This window comes from Lactuca sativa, chromosome 1 (genome assembly GCF_002870075.4).
Source record: "Lactuca sativa cultivar Salinas chromosome 1, Lsat_Salinas_v11, whole genome shotgun sequence".
NCBI classification, from domain to species: domain Eukaryota; kingdom Viridiplantae; phylum Streptophyta; class Magnoliopsida; order Asterales; family Asteraceae; genus Lactuca; species Lactuca sativa.
The window spans coordinates 152,195,361-152,219,836 of NC_056623.2; the positions used below are offsets into that span (position 1 = coordinate 152,195,361).

At 35.6% G+C, this 24,476-nt stretch overlaps 1 protein-coding gene across 1 annotated transcript; it reads left to right on the forward strand.

Annotated features, from left to right (window-relative positions):
- The first annotated feature begins 9,497 nt into the window (after positions 1 to 9,497).
- Positions 9,498 to 17,983, forward strand: LOC122194495 (uncharacterized). Its single transcript, XM_052764335.1, has 3 exons — positions 9,498 to 9,639; positions 16,265 to 17,689; positions 17,836 to 17,983. Exons 2-3 carry the CDS (start codon positions 16,280 to 16,282, stop codon positions 17,851 to 17,853), a joined length of 1,428 nt encoding a protein of 475 aa, XP_052620295.1. The 5' UTR covers positions 9,498 to 9,639; positions 16,265 to 16,279; the 3' UTR covers positions 17,854 to 17,983.
- The last annotated feature ends 6,493 nt before the right edge of the window (positions 17,984 to 24,476 follow it).

Below are 24,476 nucleotides of genomic sequence, written 5' to 3' on the forward strand. Positions count from 1 at the left end.
GAGTCTTCAGAAATTATATGATTGCTTGATAGCCTAGGGGTTGCTTTGCGGGACAAACATTATAGCTATGATAACTGAGTGTATGCATTATAGTTGTACATGATTAGGGTTTTATTGCCTTATAATGTGTTATTTTGCCTTACTTCCTCTTCCTTTTTTGGTTGTGAGCTTAGGGTAAGATCATCTATTCGACTTTCTTTCAAATCCATCATTAAGTATGATTCGTATACACATGGCGATCATAGTTATAATGAAGGATTCGTGGGGATGAGTATGTTGATGGAGTCCTAGTAGGATCTAGGAGTTAGCGGTCACTCTTAGGAGTGGATAGGGGTGTGTGCATACCTAGTTATAGTGCCCCTAGTGGTCTGAGGATCTTGTGTCGCTCTTGAGGAAAATTCGGGTAGGTATGCAAGGTAGTATAGGTCCGTACTACTGAAAACATGGTTTTATGAAGATGTTTTTGAAAAAGCAAAATTTTTAGTATGATTTTTGGGACATTACAAGTTGGTACCAGAGCCTTGGTTTAAGATAAATTGATGAACATTCGTGTGATTTCAGACTCAGACTAAGGATCTACAAAATATTTTCAAATAACCAAAAAGGGAGAATGTGATGTGTACGATCAGCTGGAGCTCTAGAGAAAGTTCCCCCATAATACCCACACCTGAGCTATATATATATATATATATATATATATATATGTGTGTGTGTGTGTGTGTGTGTGTGTGTGTGTGATCGGTTATATGATAGGATCGCATGCTAGTATGTAGGCTAAGGAGTCTTCAGAAATTATATGATTGCTTGATAGCCTAGGGGTTGCTTTGCGGGACAAACATTATAGCTATGATAACTGAGTGTATGCATTATAGTTGTACATGATTAGGGTTTTATTGCCTTATAATGTGTTATTTTGCCTTACTTCCTCTTCCTTTTTTGGTTGTGAGCTTAGGGTAAGATCATCTATTCGACTTTCTTTCAAATCCATCATTAAGTATGATTCGTATACACATGGCGATCATAGTTATAATGAAGGATTCGTGGGGATGAGTATGTTGATGGAGTCCTAGTAGGATCTAGGAGTTAGCGGTCACTCTTAGGAGTGGATAGGGGTGTGTGCATACCTAGTTATAGTGCCCCTAGTGGTCTGAGGATCTTGTGTCGCTCTTGAGGAAAATTCGGGTAGGTATGCAAGGTAGTATAGGTCCGTACTACTGAAAACACAGGACCCGTACGTGTGTAAAGGAAGCCATGAGTTATGTATTGAGTATGGTTGACTTTTTTGAGTTGCTTTGTTTATGATTATGACTTGTCCCTTGTTTATTTTTAGTATGGTGATGACAAGAGGTTCTGGTTTAGTCGCTGGGGATCCTGAGAGATTTAAATTGAGCGATGATGAGATTCAGGGGTTGATCTCCACTTAAGTGACAATGGTAGTCAGGGAGGCGATTCCAAAGTTGTTCGGGTCTATCAAGACCACCATGATTGAGCTGTTTGATGCACACTATGCCACCGTCGCTAAGAGTGTTGCCGCTGCAATTGTTGTTGCAGTTGGACATTAAGAAAGAGGGTCGATGTAGTACCGGGAGTTAAGTAACACGAAGCCCCTAAATTTTGATGGGGTATAGGACCCGATTGTGGCTATGGGGTGGATCCTTGATGTTGAGGGTTGTTTCTTTTCTTGTTCATGCCCTGAGAATTTGAAGGTCAAGCTTTCATTGAACCTTCTTTGCATAGGAGCCAAGGATTGGTGGAAGTTAGAAACTCAGGCTTAGTCTCCTACAGAGAAAGTCGCTGTGACATGGGAACATTTTATGGAGATGTTTCGATCTGAGTATGTTCCTAATGGTAATATAAAAACTCATTTTATTCAATCATTTTCAAAACATGGTTCTAGATTTTCAAATCAGAGTATAAAATAAACATGTGAAATTCTCAAACATTATGTTGATGCGCATGTACAATCGGGCCTTTGTAACATACGCGTTCGGTTATCGTGTTTTGTAATTTTTTTAAAAGTGAATAATATAATGAAATATTATATGAATTTGAGCGTTAAGTTCTAACATATATTTTTTACTAGAAATGAAGTAAAACTATGTTTAGAATTGCTCGGAAAATATTGGAAGTCTTATGAGATTCCAATCAAAAGTCAAATATTGAAATTTAACGAAAATATAAACTTGAAAATAAGTAAAATTATATTATTGAAAGTTGTAAAGAATCTCATTAGAAACGTTTAGGCAAAAACATCATCGAAATCCGAGTTATAACGAAGAAGTTATGACCAATCGAAGATTCGCGACAGAACCGGCACGACGACGTATGATGTAAAAAGTGAGTTTTCGATAAACTACTTTTTGGATTTAGTGATCTAAATGAAAGTTGTAGTATTCGTTACACCAAGAATTTTCATAAAAAGAACGTCCAAATCTGACTTCGTATGAGGAAGTTATGATTTTTCTAAGTTTCGGAATAGCAATAGACAATTAAAAACTCGAAATAAAGATCAAGTGATTTTTAGCCAACGCAACCTAAACGAGAATCGAATGCCTCATTAATAGTAGTACAATGTTAAAAAGACAGACGAAGACGGACATTGGATGAAGAAGTTATGAGTTTTTAACGGACTTTTCCTATCCCTGGCCGTTAAAAATATAACTTTAAAAATAAAATCAAAATTAGCAGACGGAGTCTAAAAGAAAGTTGTAGATTATCATCTCGCCTACGCGTGGATATAAAGAACGTAAAAAACGGAGCTCGTATGCAAAAGATACGACTTTTTGAAGTTTAGAATTTCGGAGTACGCCCAACGTACAGGAGTACGTCCAACGTACTCGTGTTTACGGTCCAAGATTGGCCACGTCGCCCAAACTCTCGCATACGACATGTATCATGCAGGTTCAACACGTCTGATGCCACACATCAGGGTACGCCCAACGTATAGAGCCGCATTGCGTACGCCCCACGTATTGGAATTATGCCCAGCGTACGGAGTGTTTTTAGCCACTATAAATAGAAACCGAAGACTTCCGAATTTGGTTTACAATTTCACTCTCTCTCACCCTTTTACTCTCTCTCAAAATCTCCTAACACCCTATGAAGTCCCGGTATCATTCCCGACACCCGAAGCAAGTCCCGACGCCCCGAAGACCCGAGAAAATAATATTTTCAAGTTGAAACTCTGCCCGCACAAGGCCCGATTTTCAACTAAAATCCCCGGTTTCGTCACAGAAAGTCATATTTAAAGTCGAAGTGCTACCCAAATTAATACTTTAACCCCCGGTTATATCAAGGTGAGTTCAATATATAGGAACAATTGTATGTTATGTGTTATATGTGCTATGTGCTTTTCTGTGTTATTATTTCCGGTATTTTGATAGCAAAGTTGTACCTTTGGCCATGTGATTAGTGAAAGGACTTAGATTCACAATGGTATTGGTATGTAGCCTCTGTCCGTGTAGAGCATTTCTCGTAAGAGAATGACTTCTACCACTATGGCATTGGCAGAAGGTTAGATAGGGCTAAAAGCCTGAAATCTACCAAAATGTTTAAATCAGAAATTGTATGTCTTTTTTGTCATTTGGGCCGAAGCGTTATTGATGTATATCAAGTATTGAAATTGTTATGTCTCATTGATTGTTATGGAAAGCATGTCGTATGATTCACATATGCCTTTATTGTTCCTTGTTCCCTTTGTTTCTGCCATATAGAAGTATATATATGGCATAACATTATATTGTATCTATTATTGAACTCACTAAGCGTTACTGCTTACCCCTCTCAATGTTTAACAATTGCAGGTAATGAGAATCCAGTATAGTCATATACTATTGGAAGATTTAGAATATTTTATACTATTACTTTTGTATTGGGTTTACATATGTATAAAACTATAATATTGTAACATCCCAAGTTTAGAAGCAAGAGTTCGAGGGTGTAAAGTGTAAATGGGAGGATGAACTCGACGAGTTGGAGCTATAACTCGTCGAGTCAGAGCATGCGAGGAGCACGTGTGAAGTGGTGTTGATTATGATGGCATGTGCGGAATTAGGAAAGATCTAGTGATTCATCATACAAATTCAAGAACACATGGAGTAAATAAATCTTTGTAAGCTCTTATTAGATCTAGAAAGATTATACAAATGGGTCTTGTATACATATTCTCTCTCTAGTCTAACACTCAAAAATGGACTCTTACATAATGGGAGTCACTCACTTCCTATTTATAGGAAAGACTCAACCCATTTACCCATACAAAGAGGAAAGCCTAAAACACTACATCCAAGCATGACTTTGCACCCTAACAGCGTGTTAAGTGACCTGACTCGCCGAGTCGGCGGCGGGACTCGATGAGTCAGTGCTGTGAAGAGAAAACTCTAAATCTTAGTGTTTGCACCCTATTTAAAGGATCTATTGTCCACCCCTCGGCCTCCTTACTACCCTTTGAGATCCAGAAACCCTAAAATCATGAGCGAGAGCCTTGGGAGCATTTTGGAGCTTGGATAAGTGATTTTGTGAAGAGATCTTATGGGTCAAGAAGCTTGTATCAAAGGGAATTATGGAGATCCGGATTATTCATCAGTTGGAGGTCGTCTTGAGGTAATGAATCGCCTCCTTGGCCCTTCTCCTTTCTAGATCCATCTTTCATGGAGTTTTAGGGCTTGTTTGGGGATGATATGATGAGATTTTGGTGCATAAGTTATATCCGGAGTTGAAACTCCAGATCTGAGTTCTACTTGGATCCTAAATGCAGAAAGCCTTTAGTATTGTTATGAAAAAGCTATCCCTCATGAGTTAAGTTCCTTTCTAGCTTGGTTTTCGGATTTTGGGTCACGAAAGCACGTAAAGGTAGCAACTTTATGTTGCTAATGCGCTCTAAGGACCTAGATCTACTATTTGGATCAAAGGAGTAGCTCATTCGATTATGGGAATACCCGTATGAATTCGGCGAGTCTGGGAGATGACTCGGCGAGTCGAGTAGGGTTTTAGTTCGATGTAGTCCCAAGTGGACTCGGTGAGTCTGGGAGATGACTCGGCGAGTAGGTTTGAGGTTTCAGACACTAAGTCGCGTAGTGACTCGGCGAGTCTGTTAGGAACTCGGCGAGTCGGGTCGTGCATGGTGGGTTTCTAAGTTCATAAACTCGACGAGTTGATAGGTTGACTCGGCGAGTAGGATCAACCAGGAAGGTTGAGTTTGACTAGGAATGAGACTTTGACCAAGGGTTGATATGTTGATTTCCAGGGGTATGCTGGTAATTTGGGTTCTTATAGTTGTGGTTTCTTTGGAGTGATAGGTGGTGGTGTTCGTAGAGGTGATCGAGGGTTTTGATTTTATCTCTCCAGCTCAACAAGTGCAAGGTGAGTTATCCTCACTATATCAGCAGGGTCTAAGGTACCAAGGACGGCCCTTTATCGGATTAGAATCTGGGTAACTGTTTGATATGTTTTTGATTTGTTAGATCTGCATTCGGGAAATTAGGATGGTATTATGTTAGTGACCTGGTTTAGGTCGATATCTTGGTATATAGGTTGATGCTATGCTAGTGACCGGTTAGGTCGGTATCCGGGTTAAAATGTTGCTATGCTATATGATCTGCTGGATCGATTTGTGTGGTTGTGGATAGTTATTTGATTACCTGTTTATGTGCACATGGTTGTTTGATTAGGTTTGGGTTGAGGCAGGCCTTGGTTTGTGCTGTAGGCCAACATACCCAGGGCGGATCGGATAGACCGACGGCCCAGCGAGCGGTCCGGATAGGCTGAAGGCCCCAAGAGGGCGGTACAGATGTGCCGAGGCTTGGAGAGTGGACCAGACAGACTGAAGGCCCGGTACGGGCGGACCAATCATACTTTAGACTCAGAGGGTGGACAGGGTGGACTGAAGGCCCGTTATGGGCGGACCAGTCACATTGTAGACTCGATATGCATAGCTGCTCTGTATTGTGATATGATATGATTATGGTTGTATGTGGTTGGTATTTTTGGGGTAACTCACTAAGCTTTCGGGCTTACAGTTTCAGTTTATTATTTCAGGTACCTCAGGGGATCGTGGCAAGGCAAATGCGTGATCGTACTGCTCCTCATTTTTATGCTGATGTTTCTGGGATACTCTGATAATAAACTAATTGAAAACCTTTTTGTAATAATTAATGGATTTGGATTGTTTTCGAAAAGTTTAAATTGGTTGGAAATTTATGAGTGTTACAAATATCCTGGGTAGTTATGTAATAAATATAACACTCTGTAATATACTAAAACTTAGTCGGCTTGTATCCAGTCTTTTGTAATCACACTATCAGTGTAAAAACATATTTATAAATATACATATAGCATGTTTTGTAGTAACAATATTGTGAAGTATGAAAGTTTGGGTCTTTCAGAAATACGAAAGTTTAGAAAGAGGTTCTTTCAACCTTGCTCTTCTCTTGATCTGAAGAAGTTCATGTAATCGTTTGTAATCAACTGGGTAAGCACAAAGCTTAGTGAGTTCCTCAAAATACCATATACCACAATACATATTCATGCCTACAAATAATGGTTACGACCTTTTGCCATTCTACTAATAAAGTGTATATCTAGACTCACGGTCTGTCATCATTATATCGTCAACATGAGTTTATAGGCTCACGACCTGTCATCGTTCCACTGTTAATTCCATACATACTTGTGAACGAATCACTTAACCAAACAACCAATCATACATAGACTATATCCGTCCATACATATAAAGCTATTCTAGCAAATCTTATATCCTATCATACATGGATATATACTACTACAGTATATAAAGATAACTCACCCAATCAGTCTCGAAATAGATTACTAGATTGCTTCGCAGACAACATGACCAACATATCAACCTATAATAAACTATACTAGTTATTAACTATTTGAGTTTAATGACTAATATTCTTCACTAATCCCAAAGAATACCGAGTTCTATCAAATACGGAATGATTAGGTAAGATCATATTCGAGGTAGGATCCGTTTGGTATAAATATGTATTGTTTGGAAAATCCACTTTAAACACATCACAAATCTAGCCTAGACATCACTCCAGTAACTAGATCTATCGGAATTTCAGTTGAAATTACTGATAAATCTTATTTATTGGTTCGTAATAATGACTATAAATAGAAATATAAGTTACACTTAAAGTGTAGTAAGCATAACCCAACTTACATGTTCTCTAGTGAAAGTTCAAGAAGTCGCGGGCAACACTTCGACTCTGAATATATCTTTTTATCGATCTCACTGATACTGCAACACTTCGCTAAAGTGGTTGAAAACTCGGAAATCTCGGGCTCGAGGTCAGAGAAAGTTAGAAAGAGAGAGAGAGAGTTGGGGAGAAAAGTATGAAAAATAAGTATGAATCTGGACATATATATATATATATATATATATATATATATATATATATATATATATGCATTTGAAGGGGTCGCATCACGACTTTGTGTAGGCGGCAAGGGTCGTCTCCGGGCGTGACACATGGTGCAATATGGGTGGAGCTGCGCTACATAAACATCTAAATTTTTTCTTTCTTCGAAAAATCATATCTTTCGCATACGAGATCTGTTTTCAACGTTCTTTATATCCTTGGTATCATATCGACGAGTACTGCAACTTTCCTTTAGATTTCAATAGCTAATTCACATTTTTTTTTAATTTGCAGTGAATAAATGTTACATTGTAAAATACTTTGCGAAAATTTTAACTTATTCATAAGAACTCAATTCTTAACTTTATTTATATTGACGGATTCGTAATTACGTAGACATCAACTTTCATTTACATTGTTTTGGCTAACAAGTAACCGATTTTCATTTCATATTTTACAATGAATACCGATGCACTATGTCCAACATGAAACTTTGAAAAATCATAACTTCTTCATACGACTTCAGATTTTGGCTTTCTTTATAATCACGAATTGTAATCACGACTACTACAAACGTTTATACTAAATTATACTGTAACGTGAAAAATGGGGTTTTACAATTTGTTATGCTTGGTTTGTAACCGATTTGGCAAGACTGATCATCTTTTCACGTCTTGTGATGTTTTTATCCCAATATGGAGTTGAACTTCTATGTTGTGGGATTTCCCTTTGCCTACATGGTTTCAATTACTTCGCTCATTGGTTGTTTCGAGCTTATGGTGTTAGATGTGGAGGTTAAGAAAAAAGTTTGATGCATTCATTGATATAGATTTTTGAAATATTTGGAACTTTCAAAATAACTTCGTATTTAGAACGGTAAACCCCAAGACGGATGATATATTTCATGATATATGTTATCTTCATTGCTTTTGGATTAACAACAGGCGTAGGAACCTTAGTAATTCTTGTGATTATTGGTTGTCTTTTCCTAAATCTACAAACAAAACTATCTAATTTTTCTTTTTCTAGCTTATTGCTAGAGTGTTTTTTATATATTTATGTCGTTAAAAAATAGATGCATAAAATAGCAATGAACAAGTACCCAACACATAACTTATTCAGTAGTTATTGAACAAGTCTCTTTTGACAAACTATAGACCAACCCATAACTTTGCCTATTTTAAATTTTAAGTAGTGCTTCTTAAAATTATTTACTAACTTATTGGTTTTTCAAAAATTCAATAAGTTAAAAAATCTGTTTGGTAATGTTCACTTTTCAGGCAAAAAATGACTTTTCAAAAAGCCAAAACTTCCTAGTTTTTTTTCTAAAAAACCAATAAGTTGATTGAAAGAACACTCTCAAGTGAGACGACACAATGATGTGTTCAATGAAAGTGTTGAATTAAGTGACAAATCTATTTGTTATTTAATGGATTAAACTCTATCATAATGAGATGTCATATTGGGCTATTGACATTCAATAAGATTTGAAGTTCAATGAAAACATGAAAGTTTTTAATTCTTAAATATATACTATAGATTAGATTTTTTAATTTTTTATTGAACTTTGTAAAATTCAATGTATTGTAGGGGAAAAAAATTAATAGAATTGCATGAAATATAAAAAAAAAATGATATGACAATTCGTTGAACTCTATGAAATTCAATATATCGTAGATATTAATAAAATATGACACAAAAACACGCTCGATATAAAATTCACAATTTATTAAATTAAGAGAAATCAAATATCATCTTATGTTTTGTTTTTATCCATATTTTTATTCAATATATCAAAACAAATATCAATATGATTAAGAAAAAAAGTTTATATATTTCATAAGTTATTATTTTATAAACAAAAAAAAAAGAATAAGATTATAAATAAAATGATATTTAATTTCTCTAAAATTTATCATGAAAAAATCAAGCTTTTTAAATGATGTATGCCACTTGTACTACAAGAGATTAAAGGCTAACAAAGATATGTAACATATCGAGTTTTGTAACGTCATAAAAGGCGAAGTACGTTTTTGTGAAGCCGCGACTTGTACTACAAGAGACCGTGTGTACTAGCATTGGGGTTTCACTTAGTTGCACCCCACCCCCTCACCTTCTTCTTATTGACTATATCAGTCCCCTAACAGGCTAACACTGACTTCGTTAGGCTTGTGTTTAAAACTTGATGCTTGGCTGTTCAACAACTTTATTGTGAGAGTTGGCCAGTTGGCCTTGCAGCTTAAAGTGATATCAGGTAAGTCCTAACTATTTGTTTTTCTATTAAATTTATAAACTTATTTTAATTGTTTTCGGTTTGTTAATAGGTATAGAAACTCAATTTCAATCGAGTTTCATGGTAACAATACTATATCACTATGTAATTGTTCTTTTTTTAATAGCTATCTGCTAGTTGTTTTTTAAAATCCAGCCACCCAAAAAATAAGTGAATTATATATTCACAAATATATTAATTTCTTGTGTTAGGATAACCTATGAATGAATGCATAGTTATATAATGGCCTAGTGCACTAATTTGTATATAGAATTCTTTCACACTTCGATATAAAATGTGTATAGTTTAAAAAAGTTTTTTCTAGGCGAATTTCAAGCTAAATGGACACCAAAATTTACATGTTTCTATGCATCAATTCAAAAGTTTATATATAAGATTCACACGATTATGTATCAATTCTCGAATTTATACATTAAATTTTCAAACTTATACATGAAATTCATGTACTTATACACAAAATTTACATGTTTATACAAGTCATATAATCATTTATGAAATAGAGATATTCAATACGGTTGTAAAACGAAACAAATCTAATTTGTATACTAACGTAAATTACACCTAAACTGGTGGTTTCAGACATGCTTGCCTTCACAAACACTTGCATAATCCACTTTTTAAAAGAGAAAACTTGTTATATTATTTTAGCCAAAAATATGTTTAATGAAAAATCGATAAAAACTAATTATATGTAAAAAATAAATTAATAAGTTTTATTATATGTTTACTATGTGATATATGGACTAATTGGATAGGGTTCTATCTGATATATGATATATCATAGTTAGTGAGGCAACTAGTATAGTACAATGATGAAGACGTATGAACTTACTAGGAGTGCAGAGTTAAAGATAGGGTTATTTCGTGCATATTTTCCACATTTAGAGGGGGCAAAAAGAACATGTATGGAATCAATGCAAAACATTGTAAAGTACAAGTACAACTTACGTACTACAAATGAGTGCCGTGGTCTATTTATTAATAACAACTTTCATGTGTGATTTTATACAGTGCCAATTACCAAACAATACGTATTTTTGGAGGCCATTAATTGGTGTTAAGGTAAATATAATGTGTAGATGGAGATGTGAGGGTAGACAGGGACGAGACGGAGCCCGAAAAAGACTGATGGATACTTAATACAGTATTATAGTTTTTTTCGTGCACTGCCTCTTCCCTGGCTATCCTTTGTTCTCTCTACACATGTGTTCTTTAATTATATGCGGTTATTTTATTTGCTTTTATGTGATCATAGCTATTTCTTTATAAAGTATCAAGTTCTTATGTAAATCCTATCTTCCTTTTGGTTGAAAAACATTTTTATCATATTGATAAAGTAGTCCCCCTTTTAAACTCATTAAAGGGAGTATTCGGTTTTTAAACTTGTTCAAGGCTCAAATTTTGTTCCAGCATTTATTTATTGGGTTAGAATCATCATGTGTACATAATGATATTATATCTAATTATTAGTTCCGAATATCAAATAGACATAGGCTATGTTTGGGTTAGCTTTTTTATCTCAAAAATGATTTAAAAAACTGTTTGTATAATAAAAGCTACTTTTTCATGAGTAAAATGGTTAAAAAGCTAAAAAACTAAAATTTTTCAGTTTTTTGAAAGCTTCATTTTTTCCTATCCAAAAAGTTGTTTTAAAAAACGTTTTTCAAATACATAAACACTTTTTTAGCTTATTAGCTTTTTAAAAAACTAAAAATCTAATAAGTTTTTTTTTGAAAAGCTATCTCAAACACCCATACAATGTATTAGAGTATGGGGAGTGCATGCGGCTAGGCAACCCCCTTTTGCCACATAAGCACAGGAACCACCCCTATGCGGTTTCGGGTGCGGTTTGGCCGCATGCACCTCTCCCCCCATTACAATGCATTTTGATTGGCCATTGTATAATACCATTGGAGAACGGTCGAAATTCATATATATATATATATATATATATATATATATATATATATATATATATATATATATATATATATATATATATATATATAGGGCTACGTTATAATGTGGATGGACAAATATTGTGTGGACGTGTGGACAATGCTATTCTATGAGAATTATTAAGAAAATAAGTTGTTTAGTAATGTGAATACATTCAATCTCACACAATTATTGTTATTTTCATGCATTCTTACTAATTTTTATTCATTTTTGTTCTCACGTATCGTTTTTCACTTATTTTAATTCTTACAGAATACGACTTAATAAACATTCTAACGGAATGAGAATAATTAAAAAAATTTATAATAACCTTATAGACGATTTAATTAGTGAGAATGCAAAATAATGACGATAGTTATATAAGATTGAACGTATTCATATTAATAAACAACATTTTTTTTGTCATTCTCACAGAATAACATTATCCACACGTCCACACAATAGATGTTAATCCACATTTGAACCTAGCTCTCTCTCTCTCTCTCTATATATATATATATATATATATATATATATATATATATATATATATATATATATATATATATATATATCTTCTATTTTACCCATATATATCTTCTATTTTTTTTAACTAATCTCTATCAATTCTCTCCATCTTTTACAAAATTCATTTCAAAAAATTTGTAAAATGTCTTCTTCCAACAATCTAAACAACCAAAAAACACCCGTTAGAACCACCACACCCGCTAAACCTATGATGGATCAACCGGTTTATTTGCCCCCGTTTCATTATTATGGTGGTATGGTATCATATTTTCCAAAACAATTTTAACAATCATAACGATCAACACAACCACAAATACAAAGAGCACCACAACCCGATCCAAATTTTAATCTGTTTGAGTTTTTGTCTCAACCCGAGTTTGTTTAACAAACACAATCATAACATCAAACACCCATTTCTGATTCTGAACTAGAATTCGTTTAAGAAACTCAACTCACTCAAGCACCAAATAAAAGAAAAGAGAAGGCGTCGGCTAAAAATTGGAAAGACGACGAATGTTTAGTATTGGCACAAGCATGTATCAATATCTTGAATATGTGAAGACAGGCAAATACCAAAAACACAATTATTCTTGGATGCTAGTTAAACATAGGTTCTACAAAGGAATAAACCTTCATGAGTATCGTACAAAAGACCAAGTTTACTTAAAACAAGGTAAGATGAACAAGGAAGTCATGTTGTTTAGCAATTTGTATAACAACATGAAAAGACAATGGAGAAGTGGCAAAAGCGATGTCGTGATTTTGCAGAAAGCTTTAAAAGTCTACGAACAAGAAAACGAAAAGCCTTTCAAGTTTGTTGAAGTTCGGAATCTCGTCAAAAACAACAAAAAATGGAAGTTGAACAAAACATCCGACAACCATATCGAGAGTGGTTCAAAATGGTCAAGAACATCTTAATCTAAACGCACCACATTCAATGTTTGTGTTCGTTTCGACGTCAATGAAGATGAGCCAGTTCAAAATTCACCACATTCTCGACCAATGGGAATAGATAAAACAAAAAACAAAGGCAAAGACAAAACGTCAGATTCAGATGATTTGAAAGACACCGTGGACGATATGAAAGGTATAAAAGACAGACTGGACAAAATTTTACAAATTGCTTCGGAAAGAGAGGTTCGGAAACAAAGGGAAAACAACTTCAAATACTAACGATGAACACATCATAGCTGACCGGGGAGAACCTTGCAATTGCTTTGACAATGAAAGTCGGTGTCAAAAAACGTTATGCTAAGTTGGATTCTTTTTAATCGTATGGTGTGTTTTTTTTTGTGTGTGTAGGTATAAGTTTTGTATTTTTTTTTTTATGTTTTTAGGATTTTATTTAATTTAATAATATTTTTGTTTTAATTAATGAAATATTATATTTTTAAATAAAACTAAAGTTTTTATTTATTAAATAAAAAAAAAACAAGTGTGGCACCACTCCTTGGGTGTGGTAAGAAACCACACTTTTGAGGTAAATTTTGAGGTGACACTTAGGAGGCACTGTAGTAACATCATAGAGTGTGACACATCCAGCCTTTACATCTCAAACATATTTTGGTGCTCGCTCTCACTCACTCACTCACTCACTCTCTCTCTCTCTCTCTCTCTCTCTCTCTCTCTCTCTATATATATATATATATATATATATATATATATATATATATATATATATATATATATATATATATATATATATATATATATATATATAGTTAAACTAAATGTGTGCATCAAAGTGTATAAAATCGTCCGCACTGCATCAAACCGCATCGCATAATGCGGTTTAGAACTAATATGGTGCAGTTTGTGGTTTGAATTTTTGTTAAACCGCACTATGCGGTGAAATTTGTAGTTTCCAATGGTAAAATCACAATTCAAACTACATTGCACCATGTGTGTGTGTGTGTGTATATATATACACATACATGTATATATATATATATATATATATATATATATATATATATTAAATGTAAAACCCGTGTGTTACACGGGTTGATTAAAAAATAAAATATTAAAATATAAATAATAAGTATTTTTTAAAATAAAATTTTGAAATAAGAAATGAAGAAACATATTAATTAAATTTTATTATAATATTTGTTACATTGATACTTTACATATATAATTATAAGATTGTGTGGCTATTTAATTTTAGAAATTAAAAAAAAAAACATAAATTGACTTTTAGATATTATTTAATTAAAAATATCACAAAATGACAAGTGTCAAAACTCATTAGAGATTGATATGTGGTAAAAAAAACCTTTATTTATTAGAGATGACTAGTTGTAATACTTATGTATTACATGTGTTAATTTAAAAAAAAAAGTTAAATATAGAGGTCAAAATTTGAGAACTTTGAATTTATAAGAAAATAAAAAAATAATAATGAATTATTATAATGGAAATGTTTTATCTTTTCAATTTAAACAAATAAGTTAAATAAATAAAAGAAATTAATGACTTTTAATTTTTGGAATTTTATAATTAAAAGATAAGTTCATTGATGAAATTAATATTCATTTATTACTACATTTATTATAATTATTACATTAAAATATTATGTGAAATTCCATAAAATAGAAAATATCATAAAATGACATGTGGAAAAAGAATTAATTCAAAATAACTTTAAAATAACCTTTGACAAATTGAATGAGAGTGTGACATGTGGCAAAAAAAAAACTTTCGTTTATTAGAGAGTAGTTGTGAGACCCATGCATTATATATGCTAATTTTTTTAAAAAAAAGTTGAATATAAAAATCAAAATATTTGATAACTTTGAATTTATAAAAAAAATAAGAAAAATAATGAATTATTATAATGGAAATTTTTTTAACTTTAAAATTAAAACAAATAATTTAAATAAATAAAATAAACTAATAAACATTAGTTTTTGAAATTTAAAATTAATTTGTAAGTTCATTAATAAAATTGATATATATTTATTACAATTATTACATTAAAATATTATGTGGAATTTGAAAAAAATAGAAAAACTCATAAAATGACATATGGAAAAAATTTAATTCAATATAAGCATAAATGTCATTTGGCAAATTGAATAAGAGTGTAACAATTGACAAAAAAAAATCTTCATTTATTACAAAGGATGATATATATATATATATATATATATATATATATATAAACGACCCAAAATTTTTAAAATAAAATTTTCATTTTTAGATAGCCAAAGATTTCTATAAAATGTGAAGTAACATTAATCACTTTTTTTAAAATTCATAACATTAACATTTTATTCAAAACATCAGAGCGTCCCATCTTAACAAATGTCGGAGAGTGCACGTCGTGTCATCAAGCCTTGCCCTTACCCTTAGGCTCAGATATACCTTAAACAAATCAACAAATTGTAAGCTAATACTTAGTGAGTTCCCCAGAGCATACCCCACACATAATCCACATAACAAATATCATATTAGCTATAAAGCTACATATATCACATAAGTCATGCATATAAACATATACCGATGCCGTGGAAACCTTCCAAGGTCTTACACCAAGTGTCAATAGAAACCCCCATGTTGAGTTAAAGTTTTGTTGAAGATTGCGTCATTTGGGCTCGGCTATTTATTTACTTTATTTATATTCCGGTTTGGGCCTGTCCAACCGAGAGCCCATTATGTTTAGTATATTAGTATATGCTTGCATGCATATTAAAAAAACGATTGAAAAATATAGATCAGAGCATAACGATATAATTTACAGATTTCTTTAACCGTTCTTGTAACCTACCAATCCTCTACAGTTGATGTTCTTAATCGAGCTCTTCTGAGGATTTTGTTTAATCATTCGACACGTTTGATTCACCCTTGTCTCGTTCTTATTTTCGTGTTCTTACAGTTTTATATTTACTTACCTGTTTAAGATCTAATCGATCTTCATAGATTAAAGGTTTTAAATCTCATTAATTGGTATCAGAGCAGGAGGCTGTGTAATCGATACACATCTTTTCTGTGAAAAGGTTTAAATTAGGGTTTTTCCGCAATTACTGATATTTATTGAGCCGTCATCTCATTATTGACGTATCTTGATATTTATTGTTTTGCCCTAATCTGAGTAATTACAAGTCTGATCTTTTAACAGGTTTTTTCGATCATAATGGACGAGTCGCAATCAAATCCTATCAATATTTCCAACAGCATCGGTTCGACGACAAAGATTCCAATCCTATATACCCATGACTATGAAGTCTGGGCGCATCACTTCGAAGACTACGTGATAGGATCTGAGGATAATGGATACCTCATATGGGAAGCTATCATTAATGGACCTTTTTCTCATTCTGCAACGTCCAGGATTATCAAAACTCAAAAGGAGTACAATGATCTGCTGAAGGATGTTAAAGATATTGCACAAGATGAAAAGGATAAATTCCAGTGCAATATCAAGGCGTTAAGATTGATTAGATTTGCCCTTCAATCCAACACCTTCAGGTTGGTCAGATCTTGCACGACGGAAAAGGAAGTTTGGGATAGACTTCGTGAACTGTACTCTACAGACGAGGATCTTGAACATTCTATCCAAACCTTGCTCTTATCTGAGTTTGGAGAATTCAGGCAAGGAGCCGAAGAAACAGTGACCCAGACGTTCGATAGCTTCAATCATCTTCTCAGCAGGATGATCAAGCATGACATCGAAAGGAAGCTGATCGAGCAGAAGGTTACATTCTTAAATGGTCTAAGGTCTGAATGGAGAGCAGTGGTGTCCACAGTCAAAGCCCATGAGCAGTTTAAATCATATTCTCTGGCGAAACTGGTGGGTATTCTCAAGTCCCAAGAGAAGATTGTACTGCAGGAGAAAAACGTTGTTTCAAGCCTTGGTTCGTTGGCTCTCCTGTCAAAAAGTAAAGCTGTGATGGAGGATGAAGACCTTAACTTGGAGGAGTATGACCTCACGTCTGAGGATTATGCTATGATGGTTTCTAACCCCAAGAGGTTCATAAAGAAGAGATTCCCCATCAATAAAAACCGAAACTGGCAGGGGAGTTATAGTTCAGAAAAAGTTAACAATGAACCGAAGGTTGAAGAGCCCAAGAAGGAATCGAAGGCTGATGGTGATTCTGGAGTCAGCTGTTACTACTGTGGTGGGAAAAACCACTATGCTAAAGATTGTGTCCTTAAGAAGATGGCTGAAAAGGATGATGAAAAGGATGAGGAAGCTGTGCTGCAGAAAAGGCTCGATGAGATGAGAAAGAAGAAGTCTACCGCTAACCCTTTTATGAATGCTCTTATTGTGCAGGGTTCGGTTGCTGATGATGAGTTCGGTAGCACGGAAGTTTGGTCTACCGACTCAGAAGACGATGAAGTGAGGAAGCCTACTCATGGAAAGGCTTATGTGGCAAAGGAGGAGAGCAGTGGAGGAAGATGCTTCATGGTGTCTGATGTATCTCAGATGAGGGGATACAACACCGATAGTGGAAGCAAGGAACCGAAGGTGCAGGAGGACATGTGCTTTACGGCCAAGCCACTCAGCCAACAGTTCAATGAGCTTGATGAACTGATAAAGAAGGTACAATCGGTTTTTGTTTCATTTAAAGTACCACAATCCTCATATGAGAAAGAACTAAAAAATGTTAATACTAGAATTTCTCATCTAGATAGTAGCTTAACTCAAACTCGTGTCACCAATTCTAACCTAACTAATCAATTAATCAGGGTGTCGTCGAAGAGTGAGGAGCGGCGCATGTGGATCGAGTTGAAGGAGTTTGAATTAGTTAAAATTAAAGACGAAAACATTTATTTACAAAGAGACAATTTAAAGTTGTTAAAACAGCGGAATGTTTTTTGTTTAATTGCAAAACGTCTTTATTCTAATATTACTCAACTTCACTTAGACTGTGAAATAGGCCAAAAGATCCATCGCATGATTTTGCCCTTCCGGGAGTTTAAGGAGGATGAAATTGATGCCGAAGCTTATAACTGTGAGAGTGTGATATCATCTGATGATGTCAATCCGACCTACATGTATGGACTGGACAAAATTGAATCTTTCATTAAATCCAAGGACCACAAGGATATGCTTAAAAACCTTTTGGATGAAAATGATAGACTTAAACTGAGAACCGAAACTATACAAAAATTTGACTCTTTAAACGCCAACGTAAGCTCAGAAAACAAAATTGATGTTGAAAATGCATCTGAGCTTAACGAGGACGACAACATGAGTGAAATTTCTGTAGAGGACACGGTTGACTGCTCAGAATTTGTTAAAAGCGAACCTGAAAACCACAAGATTCTTATTTCTGAAAATTCAGTGGAGTTCGCTCGATTGTCCCAACAAAAGTCCCCGATCTTAGTTGAAAAAGCAGTTGTGTATCAAAAGGTCAGGACCACTCCGAATCAAGTATACAAGGTCACTGGAGTAACCGAACATCAGACAGCTGAACTCACAGCTATTGTAAACGAAGACAATGCTGATGGCTGTGATGAGTACTTCTGGTCAGCTCCAATAGATAATGCAAACGAAACGGTAGGCTTATCTGAAAGGACCTCCTGGATGAGTAAAGGTAGATACATACCTGAACCCTTAAATAAGCCAGATAATTTCGATGAGCCAAGCACCAACGATACAAAAGCCATTCCTCAGGAGGATGAAAGTTCGGCAAAAGAAGACGTTCCCTCTACTCCCTCAGCTCAAAGTGAAACTCCTTCAGTTCAAAAGGAACCAGCCAAGGAAAAACCGAAAATGAAGGCAAATATTCATCATCAACCAAAGCAGATGAGGAACAAGAAACGTGAGAGGAACCAAAGATACAAGAAGAATCTCTCTGAAAGGAGACAATTCTGGCAATCCCAGAATGCATACTTCTCACATCAAGACAAGAATCTGAAGTATGAAAACAATCCTGTAGGAAAACCTGAGAGTCATACCAACCGAAAGCCAAGGTTCGGTTCACAAGAAAATACCAACCGAAAGCCAAGGTTCGGTTCACAAGAAAATACCAACCGAAAGCATAGGTTCGGTTCAGAGAACGATTCCAACCGAAAGCAAAGGTTCGGTTCTGAAGTCAAAAGAGATCAAAACTCTAAGGTCAGTCCCTCCAATGATCAAAAGCAAAAGGGTCACCTAGAGTCTCCAGCCAAGAAGTCACCTCAATCTAAACCCACTTCTTCTAGTTCTTCTAATTCTTCTACTTCTTCTACTTCTACCAATTCATCTCCATCTTGCTCTAAAGCTCATTCTATTCGTTCTCAAAAATCTCATTCGTCATCTGAACAAAAGGGCAAACAGAAGGTTAATGAATCCACACCAGAGTCTAAACCGAACTCACCCAATCCTAATAAAATAAAAGTATTTACCATTAAAAAGAAAGATGAAACAACACTCATAAAATGAACATATCTTGTTGACATCTCTCTTACTGTTCCTGTTCCCATGAAAAGCTCACGTGGACCCAAGAAACTTTGGGTTCCTAAATCTGCTTAATTTTTGCAGGTTATAAGTGACGAGCAGTTCGACGAAGAATGGTACATCGATAGTGGTTGCTCACGTCACATGATAGGGAGGAAAGAGGAGCTCAGGGAATACAGGTCTCTTGCAAATGGTGGTAATGTCAAGTTTGGAAATAATTCTTTCGGCACCATAAAGGGATACGGGATGATAACAAATGGTGACTTTACTATAAGGAAGGTGGCTTATGTGGAAGGATTCCAACACAACCTCATCAGTGTATCTCAGCTTGTTGGAGGTACAGGTCTCAAAGTCTCGTTCGACGATGAAGGTTCTGAAATTATTGAGAAAAAGACAAAGAAAGTAATTCTCAAGTCGGAGCGAAAGGGTGAAATGTTCCCTTTAAACCTTAAACCCATCAAAGGGAACCCAACTATTTGTTTGCTATCAAAAGCTCAATCTGACGAAAGCTGGTTGTGGCACCGAAGACTCTCTCATCTCAACTTTAAAGATATCAACCGACTTGTCACTGGAGGTCATGTTAGGGGTCTTCCATTACTCAAGTTTGATAGAGATCACTTGTGTGCTGCATGCGAAATGGGGAAGCAGAGTCATCAAAGTCATCCATCTATAATTAACACAAAAGTTGTTGAACCACTCGAATTACTTCATATTGATTTGTGTGGTCCTTCATCTATCGAAAGCATCGGTGGTAGCAAGTATATTCTTGTTATTGTTGATGACTTTTCACGATTTACATGGGTGTTCTTTCTAAAGCTCAAATCTGAAGCGACTCATAAGCTGAAAGTGTTTATCAAGCAAATTGAAGTACAGCTCAAGAAGGTCGTTCGCAACATTAGAAGCGACAATGGTCTGGAATTCAAGAACAGAGAGTTTGAAGAACTTCTAGCAGAAAAGGGAATAAGTCACAACTTCTCAGCTCCCTACACACCACAACAGAACGGAATTGTTGAAAGACGAAACCGATCTTTGTGCGAAGCTGCCCGAACTATGCTAAGTTTCGCTTCCTTACCTCTTTATTTTTGGGCTGATGCTATTTCTGCTGCTTGTTTTACACAGAACAGGTCTTATCTCAACAAGCGATTCATGCTCACACCTTATGAGATACTGAACAACAGAAAGCCCAATGTGAAATTTTTCCATGTGTTCGGCTCACGGTGTTTCATCTTTAACTCTAAAGAACACCGCAACAAGTTCGATGTCAAAGCCGACGAGGGAATCTTTCTGGGCTACTCTCTCACATCCAAGGCATACAGGGTCCTCAACAAGCGTTCGAGAAAAATTGAAGAGACATACTATGTGACCTTTGACGATAGCTATGTCAAAAAGCTACAGGCCAAAGAAGACACCGCTGGGGAAATCTTTCCTCAAACTAGCCAAGTCACAGTCTCGATCGCTAATTTATACGATAAATTTCTTGAGCTCTTTGACGAACCAGAGAAAGCTTCTCTCTCAGAAGCAGGTGCAGCAGACAACAAGGTCGACCACATGAAGCAAATTGTCGATGAAGCTGCCAGGAGAATGAATGAAGGAGGAGCGACTGCTGATGACCCTCCATCCAACGATGCTTCAGTCGAAGGGGAGCCAAGCTCATATGTCGAGGGGGAGCCAAGCTCTACAACTCCAACCGAAAGTGCTTCTCCAACCGAAAGTGCTTCTCCTACCGAAGGTGCATCAACGCCTGCAAGTCCAGCATCACAAGAAACCCCTGAATCTCAAGTTTCTCAAAGCTCATCAATCGAGGGGGAGCATGATAATTTGACGCTTGACTACGATAGCCAATCTGAGCCAGAAGAAATGATCAATGCTGAACTAGACCCAACCTTTGATCCAAATTACCCTCCTCTTACCAAATGGACCAGAGATCATCCTATCTCTCAAGTGGTTGGTGATGTATCTGAAAAGGTTCTGACCCGATCACAACTGAAGGCAAAACAGACATCCTTATTTTCAAAAGTTGAGTTTTGTATGTTTAACTCATTCGTATCAAAAGTTGAACCGAAGACAGTTAACACTGCCCTCGATCACTCTGATTGGGTTCAAGCAATGCAAGACGAACTGAACGAATTTGAAAGGAACAAAGTCTGGCGCCTCATTCCAACTCCTCCAGATGCTTCGGTTGTTGGTCTCAAATGGGTTCTTAGGAACAAAATGGACAAGGAAAGGAATGTTATAAGGAACAAGGCTCGTCTGGTTGTAAAGGGATACTGTCAGGAGGAAGGGATTGATTATGAAGAAACTTTCGCTCCTGTAGCTAGGCTGGAATCCGTAAGAATATTTCTTGCTTATGCTGCCCACAAAAACTTTGAAGTTTTCCAAATGGACGTCAAGTGTGCATTTCTCAATGGAGAACTCGAAGAAACCATGTATGTGGAGCAACCTCCTAGGTTCGTGAACGAAAAGTATCCAAACCATTGCTATATTCTGGATAAAGCTGTGTACGGCCTTAAACAAGCTCCGAGAGCCTGGTATGAAACGCTAACTAAATTCTTAAAGATGTCTAAATTCAAACAAGGTTCGGTTGACCCAACCTTCTTTCGCAAAAAAGAAGGTAACCACCTTATGATAGTTCAAATTTATGTCGATGACATCATCTTTGGCTCAACGAATCCCAGCCTAACAGCTGAATTCAGAAAGCTGATGGAGACTAAGTTTGAAATGAGCTCAATGGGTCCAATTAACTTTTTCCTTGGTTTCAATATCAGACAAGGACCCGAAGGCATCTTTATCAATCAGGTAGCTTACACGAAGACTCTCCTAGCAAAGTTCAGTATGATGGGAGACTCAAAAGTCAAAGTCCCAATGGCATTCGACACCAAGCTAACTCCATCCCTAGACAAACCGGCTGTCGATATCACGCTCTATCGTCAAATGATAGGCTCACTAATGTATCTAACTGCTAGCAGGCCTGACATCATGTTTTTTGTGTGTTATTGTGCTCGATTTCAGGCAAACCCACGCGAACCTCACATGCTTGCAGTGAAGAACATCTTACGCTATCTCAAGCGAACCACCTCCTTAGGTCTATGGTATCCTTTCAACTCAGGCTTCTTCGTTCAAGCCTATTCTGATGCTGACCTTGGAGGATGTGGACTCGACAGAAAAAGCACAACTGGTGGCTGTCAATTCCTTGACGGGAAGTTGGTCAGCTGGCAATCCAAGAAACAAACGAGTGTGTCGTTGTCTACTGCCGAAGCGGAATACATTGCCGCTGCATCCTGCACATCCCAAGTGATTTGGATCCAGAGTCAACTTCGAGACTATGGACTCAATATGAAGAAGATCCCACTATATTGTGACTCTGAAAGTGCAATTAGGATCTGTCACAACCCAGTGCAACACTCTAAAACCAAACATATAGCACTGAGGTATCACTTCATCAAAGATCACGTGGAAGATGGAAACGTCGAAATTCACTTCGTAAGAACCACTGATCAACTGGCTGACGTCTTTACCAAAGCTCTTCCTGAAGCATCATTCAACAGAATACTGCAAGGGCTAGGTATGATGGAATTAGAGTCAGTACCTCATACTACCTCTCCACCTCAAACGTAAGAAGCGACTCTAACCGAACGTTAAGGTTCGCTCATCACTACAAAGGTAGTTTTTCTTTGTTGTATATTTCTTGTACAAAATTTGTTTTTCTTAATATTGAAAGTATTTTCCAATTGCATGTCTAAATCCCTTGGTTTCTCAAAATTTTCCAAAACCGAAACCTACCGAAGGTTCGGGTTCGGTTTTTCAAAATTTCGTTGAACTGAAACCAACCAAACGCCCGGGTTCGGTTTTTCAAAATTTTCTGAAACCGAAACCAACCGAACACTCGGATTCGGTTTTTCAAAATTTTCTGGAACCGAAACCAACCGAACGCTCGGGTTCGGTTTTAAAAGTTTTTTTTTTAATCTCATTTTTTTTAGTTATTTTATTTTTTTTATAAATCTCAAAACCTCCAAAAATATTTTTTTTATTTTTTTATTGTGTGTTTGTTTGTTTATGGGGATATAAATGTTGAATTAATTAAGTGTCCCTAGAAGCATGCTGCTGTATGTGTCTCAAGCCTCATAAGATTTTGAATAATAGCCTTCATGACCTGGTATAAACAAACCTTGTCTTCCCAATAAGGCTAACACATTTATTCTAATCGTGAGCTACCTCACTCTCTTCTCACATGAATTAAGAGCTTTTCTGCTTGGTCCTTATTTTCGCAGTAGAGGTACTTTATCTTCTTACACCATCTCCATTACACTTCTCCATTACATTCGTTTCATCAACGTAACCCTTGAGACTCTCAGAAATTACCACTGAGGTTTATGGTTACACAACATCTGTGTTTATGATCTTAGTTTCGTGCCACTACGAGCTGAGTGAAACCCAAAATTCAACACCAAATATGAATTGACGGTTAACAATTAATTTTCTCAAGTCTTCACCAATGAATTGATGAATGTACCTTCATGAAATCTCAAATTTTACTTTGTGTGATTCCTATGAAATTTTTAAACACCATAACATTTCTTCCCTTGGGATCCAATTTTTAATTTTTTTGAGATTTTATATTTTCCAAAGCCAATTTAAAGTCACATCCTACCTACTTGTTCAACAGACTACACCGGTCTCACAAGTACTTTGTTCACTTTCTTTCTTATTTCAAGATTAGAATTGCTGAATCAAAGCGAAAGCCACCTTTACTTAGCCTAATTAAAAGAAGCCTTTCAACATTTCTTAAAAAGTGTTTGATCGTAATTCAACGGGAATCCACATTAACACTTTAAGGTCTCTCTTGACCTTGAAGGAAGAGATTCGTGCCCGGGATCATCAGTTTCGTGTCATTATTGACATCACAGTAAATCCTAAAAAGAGTTGCTTTATTTCTTTTCTTTTTACA

What these genes read in the sequence shown, in the direction of transcription:
- LOC122194495 (XM_052764335.1), top strand. Translation starts at nt 16,280, where the DNA reads ATGGACGAGTCGCAATCAAATCCTATCAATATTTCCAACAGCATCGGT.